The sequence below is a fragment of the Bubalus kerabau genome, chromosome 3, assembly GCF_029407905.1.
Source record: "Bubalus kerabau isolate K-KA32 ecotype Philippines breed swamp buffalo chromosome 3, PCC_UOA_SB_1v2, whole genome shotgun sequence".
NCBI lineage: Eukaryota > Metazoa > Chordata > Mammalia > Artiodactyla > Bovidae > Bubalus > Bubalus kerabau.
The window spans coordinates 902,079-925,282 of record NC_073626.1 but is presented as its reverse complement, the minus strand read 5'-3'; the positions used below and the strand labels follow the sequence as shown (position 1 = coordinate 925,282).

Here is a 23,204-nt window from a genome sequence, read left to right as displayed (position 1 = left end):
GTCTTCCGTGGAGCTGGGAGAGAAGTGGGCGTGGGTTGGGCCCCTTGAGAACTTGGAGGAGACACTCTGAGCAGACCCGAGCCTCCTCCCTAAGTGTCCGTGTGGAGACTGGACCCTGCTTACCAGCCTCCACTCACTGCTGAGACGGAATCTCCTCACTTAAGAAAGCTAAGCCCTCATTTTGTGTTTATATGAACTTCTGAGATACTTAGGGTTTTAACCCATTTTAAAAAATAAACAAAATATAACAGCTTAAGTGATATGAGCTTCGACTGAAGTGGCAGGTGTTTGAATGAGCAGTGCGCGCAGCTCTGATGCTGTCTGCCTTGGAGGCCGGGGCAGCCCTCGCTAACTCTCACAGACGGTTGATGCAATCCTCTGGATAGCAGGTCAGTTACGTTCTTTAACTAGGGATCCATCAGATCTCAGAGTGACTGCTGCCTCTGTAAGTTACCTGATGAAACGGGCTTTGACCTGAACACAGAGCAGGTGCTCCACCCACATGCTCCCAGCATGTTTTCTTCTTCCTTTTTACTCTCAGAGACAAACTCACCCAAAATAACCAAGACTGTTGCTTGCCCTTGAGAAGCGCAGGCTTTAATGCAGTGATAAGGAGAAGCCATTATTTACAAATCTATGCAAACAGATGTGGGTATCACGCAAGCCTGTTCTATCATCACTTCTGAAGTAACAGCCGCATGACCGAGATTGGAGTGATGTCGGCAGGGAGGTGGGGTCACTGCTGGAGACGAGGCTGGGAGCTCCGAGGAGGAGGGCCCCCATGTGGTGGAGAGGCCTGAGAACCGGCGCGGAGGCCGCTCAGTCGCCCAGCCGTGGCCGGGACCAGCCTGGCTGCTACGGGCAGGTGGGCAGTGGTGGGGAGGCCCAAGGACCGGGGCTCCGCGCCCATCTGCGGGGTCTTGGCTGGGAGACTTTCCTGGGGCCCTGCCCGGCCGTAGCTGCTCCTGCCGGGTGCCGCCTGGTCCTCTGACCCTGCCGCTCTTCTGCTGCCCTGTGTGGCCGCCAGGCTAGAGGCCCCTGGAGGACAGAGACCTGGGCCCTCAGCCCGGCTCAGCTCAGTGCCCGGCACCCCGCGGCGAGGACAAGGGGGTGGGGGGCAGACGAGCAATCTTGGCCGGGAGTGGAGGAGCTGCTGGGGACGCCCAGGGGCTCAAGGCTCTCCCCTCCCAACCACCACCCACCTGCCCATCAGGCCGCTGCCCAGGTGCTTCCTCCTGGGAGGCTGGAGGAGCCCCAGCCACAGCCTCTGTGCGTGGACAGGCCGCCCCAGCTGAGTCTGATACAAGTAACACAGGTAGATAAGAGCCGTGTGAAGACGACGCAGGTGCCCGCGGTGCACGGCGAGGCCTCCGGGGCTCTGAGTGTTCCTCCGCTCTCAGCTCACGCTGCGGGGGCCGCCCCTGGTCTCTCTAGCTTCATCTCTTGAGCCACCTCATTCGGCCTCGTTAGGCTGGACCACACGGGCCCTGTCCACGGAGCTAATCACCCCCGTCAGAGGTCCTGCAGATGAAGCTGACAGAGGACAGTGTGAAAGGAGACTGTTCTCCATTTAACAGTTGCCAGTGATACTCGTGAGAGTTCCTTCGACGCAAGGATGTCCAACCAGTCCATCCCAAAGATCAGTCCTGAATACTCATTGGAAGGACTGATGCTGAAGCTGAAGCCCCAATACTTTGGCCACCTGATGTGAAGAGCTGACTCATTGGAAAAGACCCTGATGCTGGGAAGGATTGGGGGCAGGAGGAGAGGGGACGACAGAGGATGAGATGGTTGGATGGCATCACCGACTCGACGGACAAGAGTTTGAGTGGACTCCGGGAGTTGGTGATGGACAGGGAGGCCTGGGGTGCTGCAGGCCATGGGGTCGAAAGAGTTGGACTCGACTGAGACTGAACTGAGCTGAGTGATGCTGGTGATGAGGGATGCAGAGGAGATGCTGATAATTACCCCCGCCCCCTGGCAGAGGACGCCTGCAGTGGGGGAGGGGAAGGAGGGGAAGCTGCTCGCTCTTCTCTCCCATCCCCCAGTGGCCTCCGCTCTCCACTCGGCCCCCAGACGCCTCCCCCCATGCAGGCCGCAGACCATGCGCCTGGGTGCCACGCCCAGCCTGGTGTGGAAGCCCCGGGAATGAGTCCCATGGCAGCCCTCTTCCGGAACCCAGGCATGAGGGTTAAAGTTTAGCCTTTGTGTTGTAGTTGGTTATTGGTTCACAGGGCGTGGCAGCGGGAGCCGGAGTAAGTGGCAGTGACCCTGGCTGAGGGGTGGAGGGGAGACTCTGCAAGGGCCCTGGGAGCCCCCTTCGTGCCCCGAAGCCCCCCGGGCGCTGCCCTCCGGAATCCCGCTTCCCCCGTCCGCGTCTGGCACGGACACTCCATGGGCCAGGGGCTCCAGCTGCCGCCTCCGTGCGCACAGACCACCGTCCCTGCCTCCTCTGCCTTCAGCTCCTTCCCCAGCATCGTGGCCGTCCCAGTCCTCCCACCGAGAGGCCCTTCCTCCCGTGCCGGCTCGCAGAGGCGCAGGGCCCAGCTCTCCTCGCGCGGCGTCCCCGCCCTGCCCGCCCTTCGCTCGCTCTCCGTGCCCCCGGAGCCCGTCCAGCCTGGGCCGTCTGGGATCAGCCCCCGCCCTGCCCGTGTGTGCCGCCTCTCCCTGGGAGCCCGTCCGCCGTGTCACTGGCCTTTCCCTGCTGTGACTCCAGGCTGTGCTCTGCTCCCCTCGCGGCTTCTGTCCTGGCCTGTTGCTCAGGACGAGGCTCCGTCCCTTGCACCCCGCATCCCACGCTCCGCCCCCCATCTCTCAGAGCCGTGACAGACACGTCACAGCGTCAGGACAACCCCGTGTGCGCTCCAGGGGCCACTGGCACCACTCGTCGTAGACCGACAGTCGTGTTTCTCTGCATTTGCCCCGTTTCCCATGCGACCGTCCCTCGCCTGCCCCGTCAGCCCCAGGCGTGTCGCCTGGAGCAGCCCCTCTGCCAACTTGTCACCTGACCCGCCTGGACAGGTGGACGCTTGGCAGCCCCTATTTTCCGACATCTTTTTAAAACCTCGTGGTTTGGTTTCCTGAGACCAGAGCATCTGAAAGCATGTCTCTTCTGTCCTCGGCATGAATGAGGGGCCGGCGTTCATTTCTTGGTTGGAAACAGCCTCCTTTCAGGACTTGGAAGGCACTGCTTCCAGAGGCCGAGCCCACCCCCGACCCCGCCCCATGTTCTGAAACTGCGTGCCATGAGCCACTAGTCCCACCTGGCGTCTGGGTACTCGGTGGGGCCCTTTCTGTCTGGAAATATCTGTTCTTCTGCTCTGATCCATTTTCTTCATTTATATGAAAACAATTATTTCCTTCACTCTCTTTCTGGAAATCCTATTATACTGACCTCTTGAGGCCATCTTCTGATTTTATCTTCCTTTTTCATATCTATATCTTTTTGCTCTACTTTCTGAGAAATTACCTCAATTTTGTCTTCAAAATCTTCTCTTGAATTCTTCTGGATTTTTTCCAATCCCTGCATCTTTTGTTTTCAAATCGTCCTTATTTTATACAGTGTCTTATTTTTGCCCCCTGGGACCGTGTCACTGTGCGGCTCTTCGCGGGGGCGCCTGGAACCTGTCTGTCCGTTCTCCTCTCACTTACCTCCCACTTGTTCTGTTGCCTCCAAGTTGCTCTGTTTCGGTTTGTCTCTTGTGATCTCTTGTCTCCGTATGTGTGGTTTTCCTCACGTATGTCTGGCAAGCCTTAGTGTTTGGCTCATATTTGAAAATGGGGGCCTAAAAGCTGGTTGGGGTTTCTAGGACCTAGAGCTCGGGGGCTTCTGGTCACTCTGGGGGCTCTGAAGGGCCATTTGCTTGGAGAATGGAGCCCAGAGAGTGTCCCTAGCCTCCCCCCCAAGCAGGGGCCAGCCTGACCCCTGCCTCACTCCTAGAAAGAGGTACCCTGACCCCCGCACCTCCTGGGGGCCGAGAGTGCCCAGAGCTCAGGTACAGCCCACCTATGTGCTCTCCGCGTGGGGACCCCGCCTCGGGGGCGCAGGGCCGTCCCTCCTGCCACCATCACAGGGATGCTGAGCCTGCCGCCTGGTGATGTGGGCCCCGGGGGTCTGGGCCCCAGCCTGCTCCTGGAGGAACCGAGCCCCTCCGTCCTGAGCACCCGGGGCTGCCCGGCTCCATCTACCCACTGCCCACTCGTGAGCCTGTTTTTGGGGCTCCTCCCCCATCCTTCATGCTCATCCGTCTGCTTGACGCAGGTCATCTCTTCTCTCCCGCGGTCCAGCCCTTGTAGACTGACCCATGTCTGCAGGTGGGTCGGGGAAGGAGGAGAAGAGGGTGCAGCCAGCCTCCCATCCAGAGCCACTGCCTCTCCCAAGCCACCCGGGGCCTCTGCTGCCGACCTCCCGGCCCCACCCGCCCCGCTCCAGCAGCGCTTCCTGCAGGGACCCCTGTAGGTTCTGGGGGTCCCTGCTTGCTTCACCCCACCCGCTCCTCAGAGGGGCTTCTGGGTAGGGAGGTGTGAGCTGCCCCTCATCTCGCCATGTGGCGCTCAGATCTGCTCTCAGTGCTGTCTCAGGCTCTTAGCGCTCCTTAGGAGCCAGCAGTTGACTTCACCGTTCAAGTCTGCGGGATCCCACGTGGTGAACGCCATCCCAGAGAGCAGGATGCGCTCCTGCCGACCGGCGGGATCCTCACTCCCCGCCAGCCGCGCACAGGCCCGCTCTGCGCAGAGTCACCTGTTAGGGCAGGTCCGCCCGTGCCTCTCGCTGGTGAAGACAGCGCTCCATATACTGTTGCAACCCAAGGCTTCCTGGCCCTTGGCCGAAGCTTCTGCCTGCTGCCTGGAGCAGACCAGAAAGTGGCTCTGTGGCTCCGTCCTGCTCTGAGCCCTTCGCTCAGAGCCGTGGCCACGGATGCCCCTCCAGGCCGGCCAGCAGCGTGGGGCAGAGGAGACCTCCGTGTGGGCAGCTCACCCTGCAGGCGCCCGAAGTGCCTGCTCGGTTCTGCCAGGCAGGCCCTTCCCCAGCTGCTCCCACTTCAGCTGCTGCAACAAGTGCTGATGTTGGCCCAGGACCACAGCGCAGCCCAGCGAGCCCATGATGTCGGGGAAGGTCACCCTAAGCCCGCTGTTGGCCCGCTGGTGTGGACAGAACCGGATGCCCACCGTCGGCCCGCCAGTGTGGATGGCACCGGATGCCCGCCGTCGGCCCGCCGGTGTGGACGGAACCGGATGCCCGCTGTCGGCCCCCCGGTGTGGACGGAACCGGATGCCCACTGTCGGCCTGCCGGTGTGGACGGCATCGGACACCCGCTGTTGGCCTGCTGGTGTGGACGGAACCGGATGCCCTCCCGGGGCTGAGGCTGAGGATGTGTCCCTGACTCGTCCCCTGGACCTGGCGGACGACTGGTCTGCATGCCAGAACCCCAGCAAGGCCTGTGTTCTCCTGTTCTCCAAGGATGTTTCTACTGTTCTAAATGGTAGTTTAAAAAAAAAAAAAAAAAAAGATGGTATTGGGAAAGAGAAGGAGGAAGAATATGTACCAGAGCCTTAGGTTATGGCAAAGCCTGAGACAGTCCGTTTCTAGCTCTGCAGAAAAAGTCCCCCAGCCCCTGGTCCAGACACGTGGGGGGCGGTGTCGTGTGTGCCCGTGTTCCCGCATGAGCGTGGCCCGCCGCACGTTACATGTGGGTGAGCACTTGCTGAGATGCGTCAGGAAGGCATGTGAGCTTGCTTCTCTTTGCGAGTATGAAATGTGAACAAAAATAAAACTAAAACATGCTCGTGAGGAACAACTGTCCTTTCGTTGACTAGAAGCGCTCCCACAGAGAGAGCCTGCGGAAACGACGACTTTAGAGCTACATAGGCGATCTCTGGGAATCTTGACTTCACCAGCTACCCTCCCTTGCTGTGGATGCTGGCTGAGGCTTGGTCTTCAGCTGCCCTCCCGTGCTGTGGACGCTGGCTGAGGGCTGAGGTTTGGTCTTCATCCACCTGGGGTCACAGGCTTCCCCTCTCACGGCACCTTTAGTCTAAAGCATGTCCAGGTGAGTGTTCCAAAGGCTTAGCTCTGAGCCTGCCAAGTAAGTCTAGGCAAGGGTAAGAAAATAAACCAAATAAGTAAATAGCCAAACACCCTTTCTTGAGTCAATTAATTAATAGAAAATTCATGGAAAATGCCAGTTCGTTCAACATAATCTGCTGTAACTCTCTGTGTGTTGTGGGATGTTTTTCCTATTTGCCTTTAGCCTGTGGGCAAGCCCAGCGTACTCACAAACTTATTGTTTCTCCAGCGATGAAATGTGATCCCCATGCTGTCAGAAAGCGCTTTAAACACAGAACCTCCGAATGGTCAATCAGAAATAAAGCTTGTGATGCCGCTTTATGTCTCTGATACCCGACCTCTGTCCAGAATACAACCGCGATTAACGTTTGCTGTCCATCTTCAACGACACCTATAAGGCGCGTGGTCCAGTGGCCAGTGTGATACTCTGCTCTTCCCTCCAAGCCGCCTGTGGCTGGTCGGGGCACAGGACAAGCCCCTGTGGCTGGTTGGGGGCACAGGATGAGCCCCTGTGGCTGGTCGGAGCACAGGTCCGCCCTGTAATAGAACTCTTTGCCCGCCGATAGAGCAAAGATCTGAGATCAAGTTTTAGAGTCAAACATTACCCTGCAACGTATTCCCTTCTTTGCCAAAAAGTTTCATTTGTGAAAATAATTAAAATTATATAGTATGTTTTTGTTGTTTGAGTATTGGTTTGTGGAAGCACAGAGGTCAGCTCTAAGCAGAGTCTCTGTTTCTGTAAAAGTGAGAATGTAAAATCAAGCTCCAGCGAGAAGCCAGTGTTGAAGCGTGTGCACTTGTCTCCCGGGCTCGGGACAGTGGGGCTGTGCCTGGGGCCCTGGAGGGTGGGTGACTGTGGGTGTTTACGGGGGAAAACGAGTCCACAGAGCTCACGGCTGAGTAAGAGGAGGAGAGGCTGGCAGACCCTTTCTTAGCAGGAAGTGACCGAATCGTTACAGTTTTCGGAGATTTAGTCACCTGGGATTTGTCACTGGGGCCTGTGGCTGCCTGGGTACAGCAAGGTGACTGGTGTGTAATACCGAGATGATGTGAACAGTTAATTAGGACATGAAACTTGTTCCAAATTGGAATGCATTAAAATTACAATAAATACACCTAAAACTCAAAAAAAAAAGGGGGGGTGGAGAGACAGAAGCGATTACTTCATAATAATTGACTTTATCAAGGATAGTCTAAAGAAGCACAGAGTCTTTGAGATCCCTGAAAATTGCTGAATTCCTTATTCTGGCTAATCTCTTCACTGAGGTCTCACTTCTGACTGCATCGTGATTGTCTTTAACGAGGCGGGGCAAGCCCTGACTTTTGAAATGGATCTGGGAAGGCCCTAAGGCCGCGGGTTAGCGGTTAGCGGTTAGCGTTGGCCTGCGCTCCTGAGTTAACGCGCTTCCATGCTCCGCCGGGCACCCTGGCCGGTGCTCCCAAGCAACCAGGTGCTGATGACTAAGTCTTTATCTCCTTTCCAGGTGGGAAGGGAAGAATGAAAACGAAGTGGGCAGATGTAAAGAGACCGGCAAAATTCACGTGACTGTGGACCTCAAGTACTACCGGCCCACTGAAGTGGTAAGACTCTCGGCCGTGTTTCCACTGGCCCCTCCTGGGAGGTCGTCCCTGGACGCCACGGTCAGGCTGCCCAGCCCCACACTGGGCGGTCTGCCACCCTAGCGCCTTACCCAAACCAGAGCCCTGGGAGGCGAATTTGGGGCGCTGTTCTTGGCACAAGAGGCACCGCTGTATAAAGGAGAGCAGGGGTATATCTCATACCCGGGGAAGGGCTGGTTTCAGAAATGGAGACTCCGGTCAAAGGCAGGCCAGTCAAGGTTAGGCCTGCTTGATGGCTGAGTCCTAGAACCTGCGGGATGTCCGTCTTCCAGGGCCCCATGACCTGCAGGGTCTGGAGGCCCCAGTGCACACACACCTGCACACGTTCACAAACACACTCACATGCACACGCATGCACTCACACACACATGCACGCATTCACGTGCACTCACACAGTCAAATGTACTGAGTCACATACACACGCACTCACTTGCATACACATGTACTCACACACTCACATGAATAGGTGCACACAACCACATGTATTCACACTGTCACACACACGTGCACTCACATACACACACATGTACACACAGTCACATACACATGCACACACACACACAAACCTGAGCCGCGTGAGCCTGTACACTTTTTGAGCCTCAGCTCAAGTATAGTCGTGGGTGTGAAGCCTTTACTGGCCAGTGTACTACATCACTGAGCTTCCAGCTTTTTCTTTTGGATCTACACCATACGCTGTACATACCATATTATAACATGTATAACAGCTTGTTATACTCATTTCTTTACATGTTTTTCTCCAAACTGTGAACTCTTTGAGGAGGACTCTTTTCCTATCTCAGACGATAACAAACTTGGCATAGGTGCTGGTTGGCAGGTGGGTGGGTGGATGGTGCGTGGTCCCTGCGTTCAGGGGCTCCTGTAAACTCAGCATCAGTGCCGGTTGGTGGGTGGGTGGGCAGATGGTGCGTGGTCTCTGCGTGCAGGGGCTCCTGTCTGGAGAAGCAGCCGGGAGGTGTCAGGGCGCAGTGCCCCCCTTCCCTCACTGTGTAAGAATTCCTGGCTGGGTGTTGCCACTTAAACATGGGCCACCTTCACTCAGGTCGAAACTCACTGTTTTAAAGGGACAGACCTGGGGTGATAGAAAGCAGCGTCTTGAGAGAGGTGTTCAAATGTGGTGGTTCCCAAACGAAATGTGTGTTAACTGTGAACACGTTACCCTGGAACCTGTTCGACCTGTGTTTTGAACCAAATTCCTGGCTGCCGCGCCACCTTTCTGAGGTCAGGAAAGCCCCGCGAAGGAAGATTGAAAGTGAACGTGTCTCGGTGATCACCATCAGCCGGTCTTGTCTCAGACAAAGGAGAGGCAGCGTTTCACGGGCAGTCCACTTGGGCGGGACAGCGAGGAGAGGAAGTGTGCAGGGCTGTCCAGCCGGGCGGGGCGGCCTCTGACTGCGGCGAACAATGGCGTGCTGTGCCGGGAGTGGGTGTGCCGGCAGGGGATGTGCGGCCGGGAGGGGCCGGGGCGGCCCTGCTGACGCAGCAGGGGGCCCTGCCCTGGAGCCCACACCCGCTGCCCACCCGGGCCCAGAGATGCCGCAGGCTGGCGTATTTCTGGAGCCTAAACGGGCAGCCTGTGTCCCAGCTTGCAACGCGAGTTGCCATCTCAGACTGGGAGTGGACGGGGCCAGCCCTCCACCCGTGACACCGTCACCCCGGGCCTTCTTTCCGAAGCCAGGAGGCCGTTACCAGCAGCTTGGCTGTCAGCCTCACCTGGGGACCCTGGGGCTTGGTGGGGACATGGCATGAGAGAGCAGAGGAGCCTAGGGCTCACGAGTCGGTTTTCGAAGCCCCCGTGGGCCATCTTTCCTGCCAAAGCTCCGCGTCAGTCCGTCCTTTTGTTCCCGCGGACGCCGTGGTGGTACCTGCTCTGCAGGTCTGTCCACAGAGGGCGTCTGAGCCTGAGGCGCCACCTGGCTCCGTGGGCTCCTCTCGCCCATCTGTCGCCCCCAGGCCCCCGTTACTGCTGCGGGAGCCTGTCCTCCCTGCCCCGCTCAGGGCTCCGTGGGGCATGTGCAGTGAGGCTCAACTTTTCACCTCATTCCTCAGCACAGCAGCTTTCCCAGAACCGAGCAGTCTGACAGGCTGAGGCAGAGCTGCCCCGGGCGCTGTGTTCCTCCAGGTGAAAGGGGACCAGACCCAGAGCCGCCGGCGCGAGCTTGCACTTGGGTCTGGGCCCTGTCCAGCAGCCGGGGGGGGCGGGGGTCGCTGGGACGAGGCCTGAGAAGCGCTGGGCGTGGGGGCCGTGGGGGCCGTGGAGCCCCCCAGGGCCGGCGGCGGCCTGCCTTTTCTGTGGTCAGGTCCATCTTCGGGGGCCACAGGCTCCTCCCTCCTCGGGTTCTAGAAAAGCTCCTTTCCCTGGCCACTTTGTCCTGTGTCTTCAGCACCTCGCACACCTCGGAGCCAACCGCAGAACTAGATCATCTTAGGGTCCAGTGCTTCCGGAGAGACTGCCAGGGGGAAATGCCAGACAGGAAACATGGGGGCAGGCTCTCAGGACATGGCAGGCCCCTGAACACCAGCATCCGCAAGCAAGACTAACGGGAGGCACAGATCTGTGTCATTTTGTGAATAAGATTCAGACCAAGGAAGGCTGTTTACCCAGCAGAGCCCAGCATGAGCCCCAGGGAGCCCACCAGTGGTTCTTTATGGAGCAGAACTCCTATCCGGGGACCTTTCCCCTGTTGATCTCACCGCGGCGGGCTCCTTGGTCCCGCTCCCGCTCCGCATGGAAGTCCTGAAAGTGTGTGTCTGAGCTCAGGATGCTGGCGTCCACTTAGAGCTGAGCGGAGTCCTGTTCTGGGTCTCTCGGTGGACACCTCTGGGCTTCCCCTGAATGTTTAGTTGTTTGGCTCGGGTGGAGAACTTGATTCTGGAAACTGGGCTTTACTTTTCCCAGGGTTGGTGACCACCCTGTGAAGACTGGGCCCCCCTCCTCTGCTGGTCTCTCTGGGTGCATGCTACGCGGAGCCCTGGCGATGGGTGTCCGTGCCCCGGAAGAAGCAGTGTTGGGCTGAAGGCCAGGCGGCCTGAGTTCAGAAACTGTCCATTACAGACAGGTGACCTCGAACCTGTTACTCCTCGATGCGTCTGTCTGCCTGTTTTTAAAAATGGAGTTAATAGTCAAACTTCTTTCAAAGAATTGTTGTAGAAGTAATAATCAGTTCTACAAACTGCTCATTAGAACAGTGGTACACAGTAAAACACCCAGCATTGATGCTATTATTGTTAGTTATTCATTCTTTCAGCAAATATTTGCAAAACCCTGTGTTAGAACCTAAGAATCGAGCATGGACGACACACACACCCCATCGCCATGGGGAGTGTAGGTGGGAATAACAGGTCAGTTACTCAAGCCGACTGCCTTTTGAAAGACAGACTGACATCGCTGAAGGATTGTGTGTATTAACTGCTAACAAGTCAGTGACGTGATACAATCAAGGCTTCTAGCAAACATTTTACTATGTACTTTGATTTCTTTATTCTTTTTTTATTTTGATTTTTATCCTTTCTGACCCTGTCTCTGAAAATTCAATAGCAATTCAGGGATATAGAATTATCATGTAAATATGAGAAATTTAACAATGATTTATTACTTAATTTAAAATAATAACAAAGATGTTTTCTTTTTGTCTGAAAATTTTTAACTTGGGAAATTCACAAAGATTGGATTAAGAAGTATTCATCCCAACGTGGCAATTGTTAATCACACCAAATGGTCAGTTCACTTAAAGAAAAGCTAAGATTTTCTTTTTTTCGGTGAAACAAACAAACCAAAAACTGCCTTTTTTTTTTTTTTTTTTTTTCTGCAGAGCACTTTAAGAAATGTTATGGGAAATGCATTCACAGACCAAATTTGAAAGCACCTATTTTTCATGAAAAAATATCTTTAAATTCCACTGACGATGGAGCTGAATTTTCCTCCCTGTCCTGTTTGTCTCTAACATGGACTTTTCTTGATGTGGTATTTCCAACACCGGCCACTGTGACTGGCTTTTTCTTTCTTTACCTAGATACATTATGTTATTCCCATTCTTTATAGATATTAGAAAAAAGTCCTGAGTTAAAATCTAGATCTGGGAAAGCAGTAACTTCAAAGAAGGCAAAGCCAGTTAAAACAACACCTTCCTTCAGCAGAAACATGTGGCCTGTTTCTAATCAAATTACCACACGCTTGTCGAGCTGTCCCCTCTGCAAACTTTTCCTAATATTTTTCTGTAAATGATGTTAAGTTAAATGGCCCATAATTGCTTGTTCTATCTCGTAGCCCTGTTTAGAATAATGCAGGGTAACACTTTCCAGACCTCAGGAATCTGATCTGTCATCAGAGGACTTGTATAAATACCAGTTAGACCTTCGCCCAGCGCCACCCCAGGCCGCGGCGGGGGTCTTGAAAAGGCCCCTCTTCCCTGAGTCTGTGCTCCCGCCCCGGCAGGAAGCCGGACCCTGCCTTCCCCGTGGCTCCGTCTTCCCCAGCCCCCCTGGAGGCCCCCCATCGCTCAGTCCTGGTCCTCTGACCCCCAGGGCCCTCATCCCCCACCGCTGCCCTCCTGCCCTTTGTGGGGCCAGGGAAGAGGAAGCTGGCCCGGAGGACGAAGGGCGAGCCCCGCCTCTGCCGGGACCAGGAGAGGAGCGGCTGGGCTCCCAGCTCAGCGTCCGCCCTCTCGTAACCGCCAGGTGCAGTGGCGTGGATGCTGTCGCAGTGCGTCGCTTCGGACGGAGCTTCCTCTTTGTAATTACTCCCTGACCTTCTCACCACTCGTGTTTATAAGGAGTTTATGTCTCGGAACCACTGTTGACATACTTAAGCCAGGGCGGCTCCGCCCTCCCAGGCTCCGCCCCCTAAGCTTTGTGTCCCTCCTTAACCGCGCTGCCCCTCTGCCCCTCTCCTTCCAGGGACGGACCCACGAGGGCCGTGCACCTCTCTGTCTGCACTCGAGTCTCAGCCACACTGCCGCCTGGCGTCCTCCGTGCAGGACCCCCGGGCAGGGGACACTCCTCCTAAAGCCTGAGCTCCTCCCTGGCTGCCCACCCCTCAAGAGTGTTTGTATCTAATGAAATAGTAGTTGTGTCCTGACCACAGTGCCCCTGACTTCCTCCTGTTGTTCCTTGAAGGGTTCATGATTAGACCTGGATCAGAATGGTGCCATTCAGCTTTGGGGGGAAGAAGGTACAGATTTTAGAGGAACCCCTATTGGTGCACCGAATGGTGCAACCTGCATTAGGAATGCTGGTCTGCACGTTCCTAATGCATGACAGGTTTCCCAGGTAAGTCAGAAGTGTCCGCCTCCTAAACCTGGTGTAAGAACGCCTAAACTAAGGAACAGGTCAGCACCCAGCCGCTGAGAGGCCCTGCAGCTTTTAGGGTTCATTATAGGGATCCCTCAGGCTTAGGGGCGTGCGGTAGCTCCTCCTGCCCGTCGCCCCTGGCCTCGGGCTTGGGGCGTGGGGTATCTCCTCCCGGCCGCCACCCCTGACCTTGGCCCGAGGCCAGGGACGGCGGCCGGGAGGACCAACCCCACGTCCAAGGAGCCGTGGCTGCGTGGGCGCAGGAGGGCCTAGAGGAGCTATCCCACACTGAAGGTCAGGAAGGGTGGCGGTGAGGAGATACCCCTCATCCAAGGTAAAGAGCAATGGCTGTGCTTTGCTGGAGCAGCCGTGAAAAGAGACCCCACGTCCAAGGTAAGAGAAACCCAAGACGGTAGGTGTTGCAAGAGGCCATCAGAGGGCAAACACACTGAACCATACTCACAGAAAACTAGTCAATCTAATCACACTAGGACCACAGCCTTGTCTAACTAAATGAAACTAAGCCATGCCCATGGGGCAACCCAAGACGGGCGGGTCATGGTGGAGAGATCTGACAGATTGTGGTCCACTGGAGAAGGGAATGGCAAACCACTTCAGTATTCTTGCCTTGAGAACCCCATGAACAGTATGAAAAGGCAAAATCATAGGATACTGAAAGAGAAACTCCCCACGTCAGTAGGTGCCCAATATGCTACTGGAGATCAGTGGAGAAATAACTCCAGAAAGAATGAAAGGATGGAGCCAAAGCAAAAACAATACCCAGCTGTGGATGTGACTGGTGATAGAAGCAAGGTCCGATACTGTAAAGAGAAATATTGGATAGGAACCTGGAATGTCAGGTCCATGAATCAAGGCAAATTGGAAGTGGTCAAACAAGAGATGGCAAGAGTGAATGTTGACATTCTAGGAATCAGTGAACTGAAATGGACTGGAATGGGTGAATTTAACTCAGATGACCATTATATCTACTACTGCGGGCAGGAATCCCTCAGAAGAAATGGAGTGGCCATCATGGTCAACAAGAGAGTCCGAAATGCAGTACTTGGATGCAATCTCATAAACGACAGAATGATCTCTGTTCGTTTCCAAGGCAAACCATTCAATATCACAGTAATCCAAGTCTATGCCCCAACCAGTAATGCTGAAGAAGCTGAAGTTGAACGGTTCTATGAAGACCTACAAGACCTTTTAGAACTAACACCCAAAAAAGATGTCCTTTTCATTATAGGGGACTGGAATGCAAAAGTAGGAAGTCAAGAAACACCTGGAGTAACAGGCAAATTTGGTTTTGGAATGCGGAATGAAGCAGGGCAAGAAAATGCACTGGTCATAACAAACACCCTCTTCCAACAACACAAGAGAAGACTCTATACATGGACATCACCAGATGGTCAACACCGAAATCAGATTGATTATATTCTTTGCAGCCAAAGATGGAGATGCTCTATACAGTCAGCAAAAACAAGACCAGGAGCTGACTGTGGCTCAGACCATGAACTCCTGATTGCCAAATTCAGACTTAAATTGAAGAAAGTAGGGAAAGCCACTAGACCATTCAGGTATGACCTAAATCAAACCCCTTATGATTATACAGTGGAAGTGAGAAATAGATTTAAGGGCCTAGATCTGATAGATAGAGTGCCTGATGAACTATGGAATGAGATTTGTGACATTGTAGAGGAGACAGGGATCGAGACCATTCCCATAGAAAAGAAATGCAAAAAAGCAAAATGGCTGTCTGGGGAGGCCTTACAAATAGCTGTGAAAAGAAGAGAAGCGAAAAGCAAAGGAGAAAAGGAAAGATATAAACATCTGAATGCAGAGTTCCAAAGAATAGCAAGAAGAGATAAGAAAGCCTTCTTCAGCAATCAATGCAAAGAAATAGAGGAAAACAACAGAATGGGAAAGACTAGGCATCTCTTCAAGAAAATCAGAGATACCAAAGGAACATTTCATGCAAAGTTGAGCTCGATAAAGGACAGAAATGGTATGGACCTAACAGAAGCAGAAGATATTAAGAAGAGATGGCAAGAATACACAGAAGAACTGTACGAAAAAGATCTTCACGACCCAGATAATCACGATGGTGTGATCACTCACCTAGAGCCAGACATCCTGGAATGTGAAGTCAAGTGGGCCTTAGAAAGCATCACTACGAACAAAGCTAGTGGAGGTGATGGAATTCCAGTTGAGCTATTCCAAATCCTGAAAGATGATGCTGTGAAAGTGCTGCACTCAATATGCCAGCAAATTTGGAAAACTCAGCAGTGGCCACAGGACTGGAAAAGGTCAGTTTTCATTCCAATCCCAAAGAAAGGCAATGCCAAAGAATGCTCAAACTACCACACAATTGCACTCATCTCACACGCTAGTAAAGTCATGCTCAAAATTCTCCAAGCCAGGCTTCAGCAATACGTGAACCATGAACTTCCTGATCTTCAAGCTGGTTTTAGAAAAGGCAGAGGAACCAGAGATCAAATTGCCAACATCTGCTGGATCATGGAAAAAGGAAGAGAGTTCCAGAAAAACATCTATTTCTGCTTTATTGACTATGCCAAAGCCTTTGACTGTGTGGATCACAATAAACTGTGGAAAATTCTTCAAGAGATGGGAATACCAGACCACCTGATCTGCCTCTTGAGAAATTTGTATGCAACAGTTAGAACTGGACATGGAACAACAGACTGGTTCCAAATAGGAAAAGGAGTATGTCCAGGCTGTATATCATCACCCTGCTTATTTAACTTATATGCAGAGTATATCATGAGAAACGCTGGACTGGAAGAAGCACAAGCTGGAATCAAGATTGCCGGGAGAAATATCAATAACCTCAGATATGCAGATGACACCACCCTTATGGCAGAAAGTGAAGAGGAACTCAAAAGCCTCTTGATGAAAGTGAAAGAGGAGAGTGAAAAAGTTGGCTTAAAGCTCAACATTCAGAAAACGAAGATCATGGCATCTGGTCCCATCACTTCATGGGAATTAGATGAGGAAACAGTGGAAACAATGTCAGACTTTGTTTTTCTGGGCTCCAAAATCACTACAGATGGTGACTGCAGCCATGAAATTAAAAGACACTTACTCCTTGGAAGGAAAGTTATGACCAACCTAGATAGCATGTTCAAAAGCAGAGACATTACTTTGCCAACAAAGATTCATCTAGTCAAGGCTATGGTTTTTCCTGTGGTCATGTATGGATGTGAGAGTTGGACTGTGAAGAAGGCTGAGCACCGAAGAATTGATGCTTTTGAACTGTGGTGTTGGAGAAGACTCTTGAGAGTCCCTTGGACTGCAAGGAGATCCAACCAGTCCCTTCTGAAGGAGATCAGCCCTGGGATTTCTTTGGAAGGAATGGTGCTGAAGCTGAAACTCCAGTACTTTGGCCACCTCATGTGAAGAGTTGACTCATTGGAAAAGACTCTGATGCTGGGAGGGATTGGGGGCAGGAGGAGAAGGGGATGACAGAGGATGAGATGGCTGGATGGCATCACTGACTCGATGGACTTGAGTCTGAGTGAACTCCGGGAGGTGGTGATGGACAGGGAGGCCTGGCGTGCTGCGATTCATGGGGTCGCAAAGAGTCGGACACGACTGAGCGACTGATCTGATCTGATCTGATCTGATAGGGATCCCTTAGTGCACTCGCCACATCCATACCTTCAGCTTCTCAGAAGACGTAGCAGCACATATAGAGTAGACTGTCTCTATCCGACTGAGGCCTTCAAGGTTTCATCCTGAAGCAGCATTCACTGGATTCCTGCCATGGAAGCGAGTCCTCGCAGCCCATGTGAAATGTCCAGGCAGATGAAGCAGGGTCCTCGGCCATAGACAAGGGGATGGAGTGGAAGCTGTGGGCCGGTCCAGGGCAGGCCAGCAAGGCGCTCGCTGGACCGGGAGGTGGCAGCCGGACAGTGGCAGGTGCCAGGACTTTACAAACAGAGATCGCGGGGCCAGAGCAGGTGGGATGGTGCCACAGGACAGGCAGCACATGAGGGCGCGCGGTGCAGGAGAGGGGCCATCACCCCATCGGGATCCCCCGAGGACCCAGGCACTCCGTTCGTGGGGCAGGTGCAGGGCGCTGAGCTCTGGCATGGTTTCAGGTCCTCGAGCTGGCGCTGGGCCTAGGGGCCTGCTGTGGAGGGGGGTTTGGGGCCTGATGTGCATGAGGAGCGTTGAGTGGCACTTAGGGGAGGGGGTCGTGAGCAGGAGTTGGTCCCCTGCAGGCAGGCATCTGTGGGTGCAGGAGGTCAGTCTTAGAAACCCATCTGAGGAAAACATTTGTGTCCAAGGTCCAGGAGGCCAGACTCTTCAGAGGGGTAAAGGGCTGATGCCAAAGACCTGACGTGAGCTGGCAGGCGGTGCCCACCCCCAGTCCAGGCAGACTGAATTTCAGGGTTGAGCAGAGACCTACTTTCAAACGGATGTGCCCGCAAGGCGGGATGCAGAGCGTTTGGTTCCCGAGGGTGAAAGGCTCGTCTAGTAGAAGGTGCTCTGCACCTGTTACCGCTTTTATTACTCTCATCATGGTTAATTATCACCGTCAGCAGCGTCGTGTACGCCCGTGGAATCATTGGTTATCAGAGGCCATCTCAAAGGCTTCTTTGAGCCATCGGTCCTGAGGTTTCCTGTAGTGCGTGCCTGGTTCTGTTGCCCGATGGCTTCGGGCAGAAACAGTCACGCGCTCCTTCACTGCCCACACTGCTTCTGGACCGATGGTCCTGGGGAAAGATGAGTTTCTACTCTGATTCTCTTCTTCTCTGTGCCAGGCCCTGGGGCCCAGCATGTTCCACGGCCACCCCCAGAACTGCAGCCTTGCCGGTGGGCGGGAAGTCAGCTGCCACGGGAGATGCTGGGCGGCCGTCCACCACCTTCCTGTCACCCGCCCCACCCGCTCCCGCAGAAACCGGTCTCTGCGCACATCCTTGAACCCGACACCACTTCCCAGCCTGGAATCTGCATGGGCTCCTGTGCTCCTGCAGCAGATCAAACAGTGCACACGTTTGTTCCCTTGTGGTTCCAGGCTCAGAAGCCTGAATAAGATCACGGCGTTGACAGAGCTGTGCTCCTTCCAGGGGCTTAAGGGTCTGGGTGTTCTGGAAGAAAACACTGAGTTGATCATGTGGAACCATTGCTGGGTCACAGCGTTTTCTGTTGTTTGGGAAACACATTGTTAATCACTTTGAGGAGAAAGAAGAAATGGAAGATTCTAGTTAGCTGTCAGTTGAAAGTTTGATCATGCACACCCTTGAAAACACGGTGAACACAGATGTGGGCCACCGTGGGTGAGGCCAGACTACACGTGTGGTGTTTCTGAGGGACAGCAGACGGGGGACAAGAACAAGGGGGCGATTGTGGTACAGAGAGGCCCAGAGGGCGTCCTGGAGCAGGGACCACTTCCTCCCACGTGGAGACGCTGGCGCCCGGGGCCCTCCCAGACCCCCACAGCAAGTGCTCTGCCAGCGGGCAGTGCTCAACCCTCCTCGCCTCACGCCTCGTCCTCTTCTCCCTGCACTTGGACTCTGTTCCATCCTGTTCCTACTGTCGTGAGCCTCAAAACCGTGTCATCCTTAAGCCCCGCTGAGTCCCTCTTCCTCTGAGACCCCCCCTGACAAGTGTCATCTGACCACTGGCCAGTCACTGCGGGTGACCCCTTGCAGTGTCTTCCTCTCCGTGACGAATTCTGATGAAAATTTCAGTCAGATGCATTGGACTGGGCTTTGGATAGACTCTCTGAAGCAGGTTCCCAGACACAGTTCTCATTAATGCGCGTTTCCCAGATGAAGAGGCGTGGTCTTACTGAAGATGGCTCTCTTGCAAGATGTTAACTTGCAATGACAGAGTGAAGAAACCGGAATTCTAAGGACTCATGGATCAGACGCACAGCGAGATGAAAAGAGAGCGAGCACGTGGATTAGAAAGAACGGTTATGATTCCCTGTGAGGTCCTTGTGCTGGCGCCACACACCGAGGTGAGAGACGAGCCCTTGTCACATGTCTGCTCATCTGTGGACGTGGCGTGCTTGTCCGGGGGTGTGCAGCCTGCCCTGGCTCCTCGGTGGACAGAGCGTGCATGTCCACGGACCTGGTGTGCTTGTCTGGGGGTGTGCAGCCTGCCCTGGCTCCTCAGTGGACAGAGCGTGCATGTCCACGGACCTGGTGTGCTTGTCCAGGGGTGTGCAGCCTGCCCTGGCCCCTGAGTGGACACAGCGTGCACGTCCATGGCCATGGAGCCTGCCCTGGCTTGTCCCCAGGCATGTGGTTTGTGTGTCCATGGACGTGGAGCCGGTCCTCGGGTTGGTGGCTGTGACTGGCTCTCTTTGTGAATCAGCCCCTCCCAGCTGCCCTGCAGGTGAAGTGGGTGCTGCCACTCTGGCCTCATGTCTGCCCCCGCTGCTCAGGGAGGCCTTGGGAAGAGACGTGAGAAAACAGCCCAGGGTGGGCAGTGAGAGCCTGGCCCCGTCACCACGTGGGCCCAGCCGCCCCCGCCGATCCCGAGGGAGTAAGGACAGCTCCCGCTGGAATCTGTCTGTGAGGCCAGGGCGCTCATCCCTCGGGACAGCAGGGCCTGAGGCCGCCGTCCTAATTGTGGATTTCTTTAACATATTTATCAAAAGGCTGCCACTTTCATGTCTGGCTAAACATGAAGCAGAGCTGCTGCCTGGCCACTGAGAGTGTCCCCTGCTGCCACCTTTCTTCCCATCCAGCTGTCTCACATCCAGACCTGGGTGCTAAGAAGCCTCATGTTCACAGCTTCATTGCTCTGGAATAAACACAGATCCTGGGCTTCCCAGGTGACTCAGTGGAGAAGAATTCACCCGCCAATACAGGAGATGCAGGAGGCTTGGGTTTGATCCCTGGGTCAGGAAGATCCCCTGGAGGAGGAAATGGCAAACCACCCCAGTATTCTTGCCTGGAGAATGCCATGGACAGAGGAGCCTGGCTGGCTACAGTCCATGGGGTCACAAAGAGTCGGATACGACTGAGTGACTGAGCACACACACAGACCCTGGGGTGGTGGCTTTCGGCAGAAACGCCTTTGCACACCTGCTCAGGTTGATGTCAGTCTTCTGACTCAGTTGCTCCTCTCATCAGTTAAGTAATATTAAGGTGATTCTGCCCCCAACCTCTGCTGAAATCCAAACAGAACCACCCACTGCTTACTGGAAACACTCTCCTTTCCTTGTCTGCATTTTTCATGATATTGCTCTTTTTTTTTAAGTAATTCAACCTCTTTTGTGTCTTCCTTCTTCATCTTTATAATCTTTCCAGGCAGCTGGACTTTATTTTTGACCCCCTTACACTTGGTAGTCTGTGTCACAGAGCCTACATGACGGTTTATTTTAAGCCTGAGCTGACTGTGGGTCATTATTTCTGCTCCGTCGTCTGTCTGTGTGGCATTTTTGTGCCCCGGCCCTCACGGGGCGGCAGGTTAGGCTGTGGTGTTCGCAGGTATTGTTTACGTAAACCAGCGGCAGAGGTTTTAGTTTATTCATGGACAGTAAACAACACAAGGACTCCCCTCCCCCGGGGGTCAGACATGCAGAGGCTGAAAGAGAAGGCTGCTGTTGGAATGGCACCTTGGGCTCCGTCGTCATCTTCCCCTGACTCAGCGCCATTCCGCGTCCTAATTGAGGGATGATTGTCCCAAACTGCACACAAGTGCTGGGGGTGAAATTTACGTGCGTGAAGCGTGTTGCCATCTCACCATCAGAGACGCCGCATTAGTGTAAATTGCGCGATTATCCTCCCGGGAAGTCCTCAGGCCGCCTCCGGAGCCCTGTGCCCGTGCCTGTCAGCGCCCCAGCCTCCCCCTCGGGGGTGCCGGTCTCAGTCCTGGGGTCCGTTCCTGGGAGTCGGGGAGAATCAGAGTAGGTCAGGGCCTGGAAGTTGGGAAGAGGCCTGGTCACAGCACGGCCCCCAGAGTCCTCTTTCTCCCTCTTCCTCTGACGGGCGCCTGGAAACTCTTCCGCCCAGAAGCTGTGTTTCAAGTGACACTGGGGCCCAGCCCTGCCCACCCAAAGCCATTGTCCCAGCGCCGTGCCTAAAGCACAAATCAGAAACCCTGAGCTGCGCCTCCGCACACAGGCAGAGCTGCTTCTCGGTGGAGTGGGCGGGGGAAGGACAGAGCCTCGGTGCCAGTGGGCCCCCGTGAGGACCAGGAGAGGGCCCCTGGGAGGCTTGCATGTCCCTGGGCAGCTTCACCCCTACCCAGGCCACCCCAAGGCCCGGAGGTCTCCGGGAGCAGACACGGGTGGGCCCGTGAGGTCACCGTCGGCTCCGCCCGAGTCTTGACCTCGAAACCCGCTGACTGGCTCCCCTTCCTCATAACCAGGAGTGTGGTTAGAGAGACGTGCTTCTGGTGGCGCGTGGGGATGTACTTTTAATTCCCCCTCTTCCCAACCAATAATAATATTGAAATTTTGGGTAAACAACATTTGAGAGGTACGGAAACTTGAGAGTCACTTAACTGCTAAAATACTACTCTCTTATCCACAAACCACCCGCTGTAAGTGTTTCCGTGCCCAGTTGACGGCAAGAGACATTGGAAAGTTGTAAGCCAGGAAGTTGTAAGAGATGCCAACTGCCTCCTGCCTTGAGAGATGGCCGAGTGGTCTCCTCTAAGTTGTGACGTCCTGGGCATTTAGAGACAGTGGACCACAGAGTCCAGCCATACGTGACATGAAGAGCTGGTTCTCTTTGAATCAGAACATATTTTGCTGCAAATAAAGTGATCTGTCATGCCCATCATTAGTAAGCAAACTAATTCACTTTAAGGAGCTTATGTAAGCTTATAGAAAGGAAGAGACATTTACAGAGTATTGAAAGGAAGACACTCATTTATAAGTAAACTAATTAATTGCGTATAATTAATATTTACATGTAATTTTAAAATGAGAAGACTTCTGAGATAGTGTCCTTGGATTTGATGACGTAATCTAAAAAAAATAGAATGTAGTAAATCACTCTATTTTAAATTTTGTCATCATGTAGAACCTGTTAGAAAATGCATATTGTTCATGTCTCCTAAACTTCAGCATTTCTCCTTAACTTGCACGCACCTGTCTTTAGGCTTGGAGATGGCCTCTGTGGGGTGGGGGACGGTGCAGCCAGGGGCTGTTGGAGCTGGAGGCTTCGTGAAAAGGAAATCTCATGAGGGCTTTTCCCCGAAGAAATTGTCCTCTTCCTGCACTTCGATGCATTGTACAGTTTCTGCCATAGTTGTTCAATACAAAGTGTTTTGAATTAAATGCTAGCTTCCCAAAGAGAGACTTTGAATAGATGGGCAAACTGGATCAACTGGCAATCCAGCTTTTGTGAAAGAGTGCACATCTGAGGGCCTCCCTGTGGAAAAGGATGAGGAAGTGTCTGGCTTGGTGGGGTGGGGGGGGCGTCTCTATCAGCAGAGGACGGTGCTGAAGCTGTGTCTTCTGGACCGGGGGCCTGAGAGGCAGGCAGATGATGGGGTCGCCCTGACGTGTCCCTGTCCCAGTCCTGGGACCTGTGGCTCCGTAAAGCCCAGATTCTTCCTGGGCCTCGTCCCTGGAGTGTGACTCGGGGTCTGCTGGTGCCCACGCTTACTTAACGTGCTTGTAGGTGCTGCTGGCCCGGGGACCACATTCAGAACTGCTGGCTGGGAGCGCGTGGTGCAGCGGCTCTGGTTGGCGCGTCGTCTGTGTTTAGGAGTATCTTATGAGAAGCCAGCCCCAGGTTTTCTGTTTCATTCCTAGTTCAGTCTCTGACTGACAGGGTGACCAGCCCTCCTGGTTTCTGCAGAACTGAGGGGTTCTGGGGCTTCCCAGTTAGGGCTAGTGGTAAAGAACCTGCCTGCCAGTGCAGGAGACGTCAGAGAGGCAGCTGTGATCCCTGGGTCGGGAGGATCCCCTGCAGAGGGCACGGCAGCCCACTCCAGGGTTCCTGCCTGGAGAGTCCCATGGACAGAGGAGCCTTGCGGGCTACAGTCCACGGGGTCACAAAGAGTCAGACAGGACTGAGCGATTAAACAGCACCTAAGTAGGCATCTGCAAAACCGGCAGATGCTTTTCCTTTGAACAGTTGTGTATTCTAATGTAAAAACTGGCTATGGCCACAGTAAACAATCTTCAGGCTTTTTCTGAGTTTATGTAAGGCCCGTGGATGATTGTTCACTCGCTGGGCTATGGGCAGATGAGACATCCCATCCCGCCAAC

General features: G+C 54.1%; 1 protein-coding gene across 3 annotated transcripts in view; it reads left to right on the top strand.

Annotated features, from left to right (window-relative positions):
• The window catches only part of GMDS (GDP-mannose 4,6-dehydratase), a 442,717-nt gene that overhangs the window by 373,454 nt on the left and 46,059 nt on the right, over positions 1 to 23,204 (top strand). For all 3 annotated transcript variants that reach the window (XM_055570454.1, XM_055570453.1, XM_055570451.1), the window contains one exon: positions 7,552 to 7,648. In XM_055570454.1, coding sequence (XP_055426429.1) covers positions 7,552 to 7,648 — 97 coding nt within the window. The remainder of the gene's footprint in view (positions 1 to 7,551; positions 7,649 to 23,204) is intronic.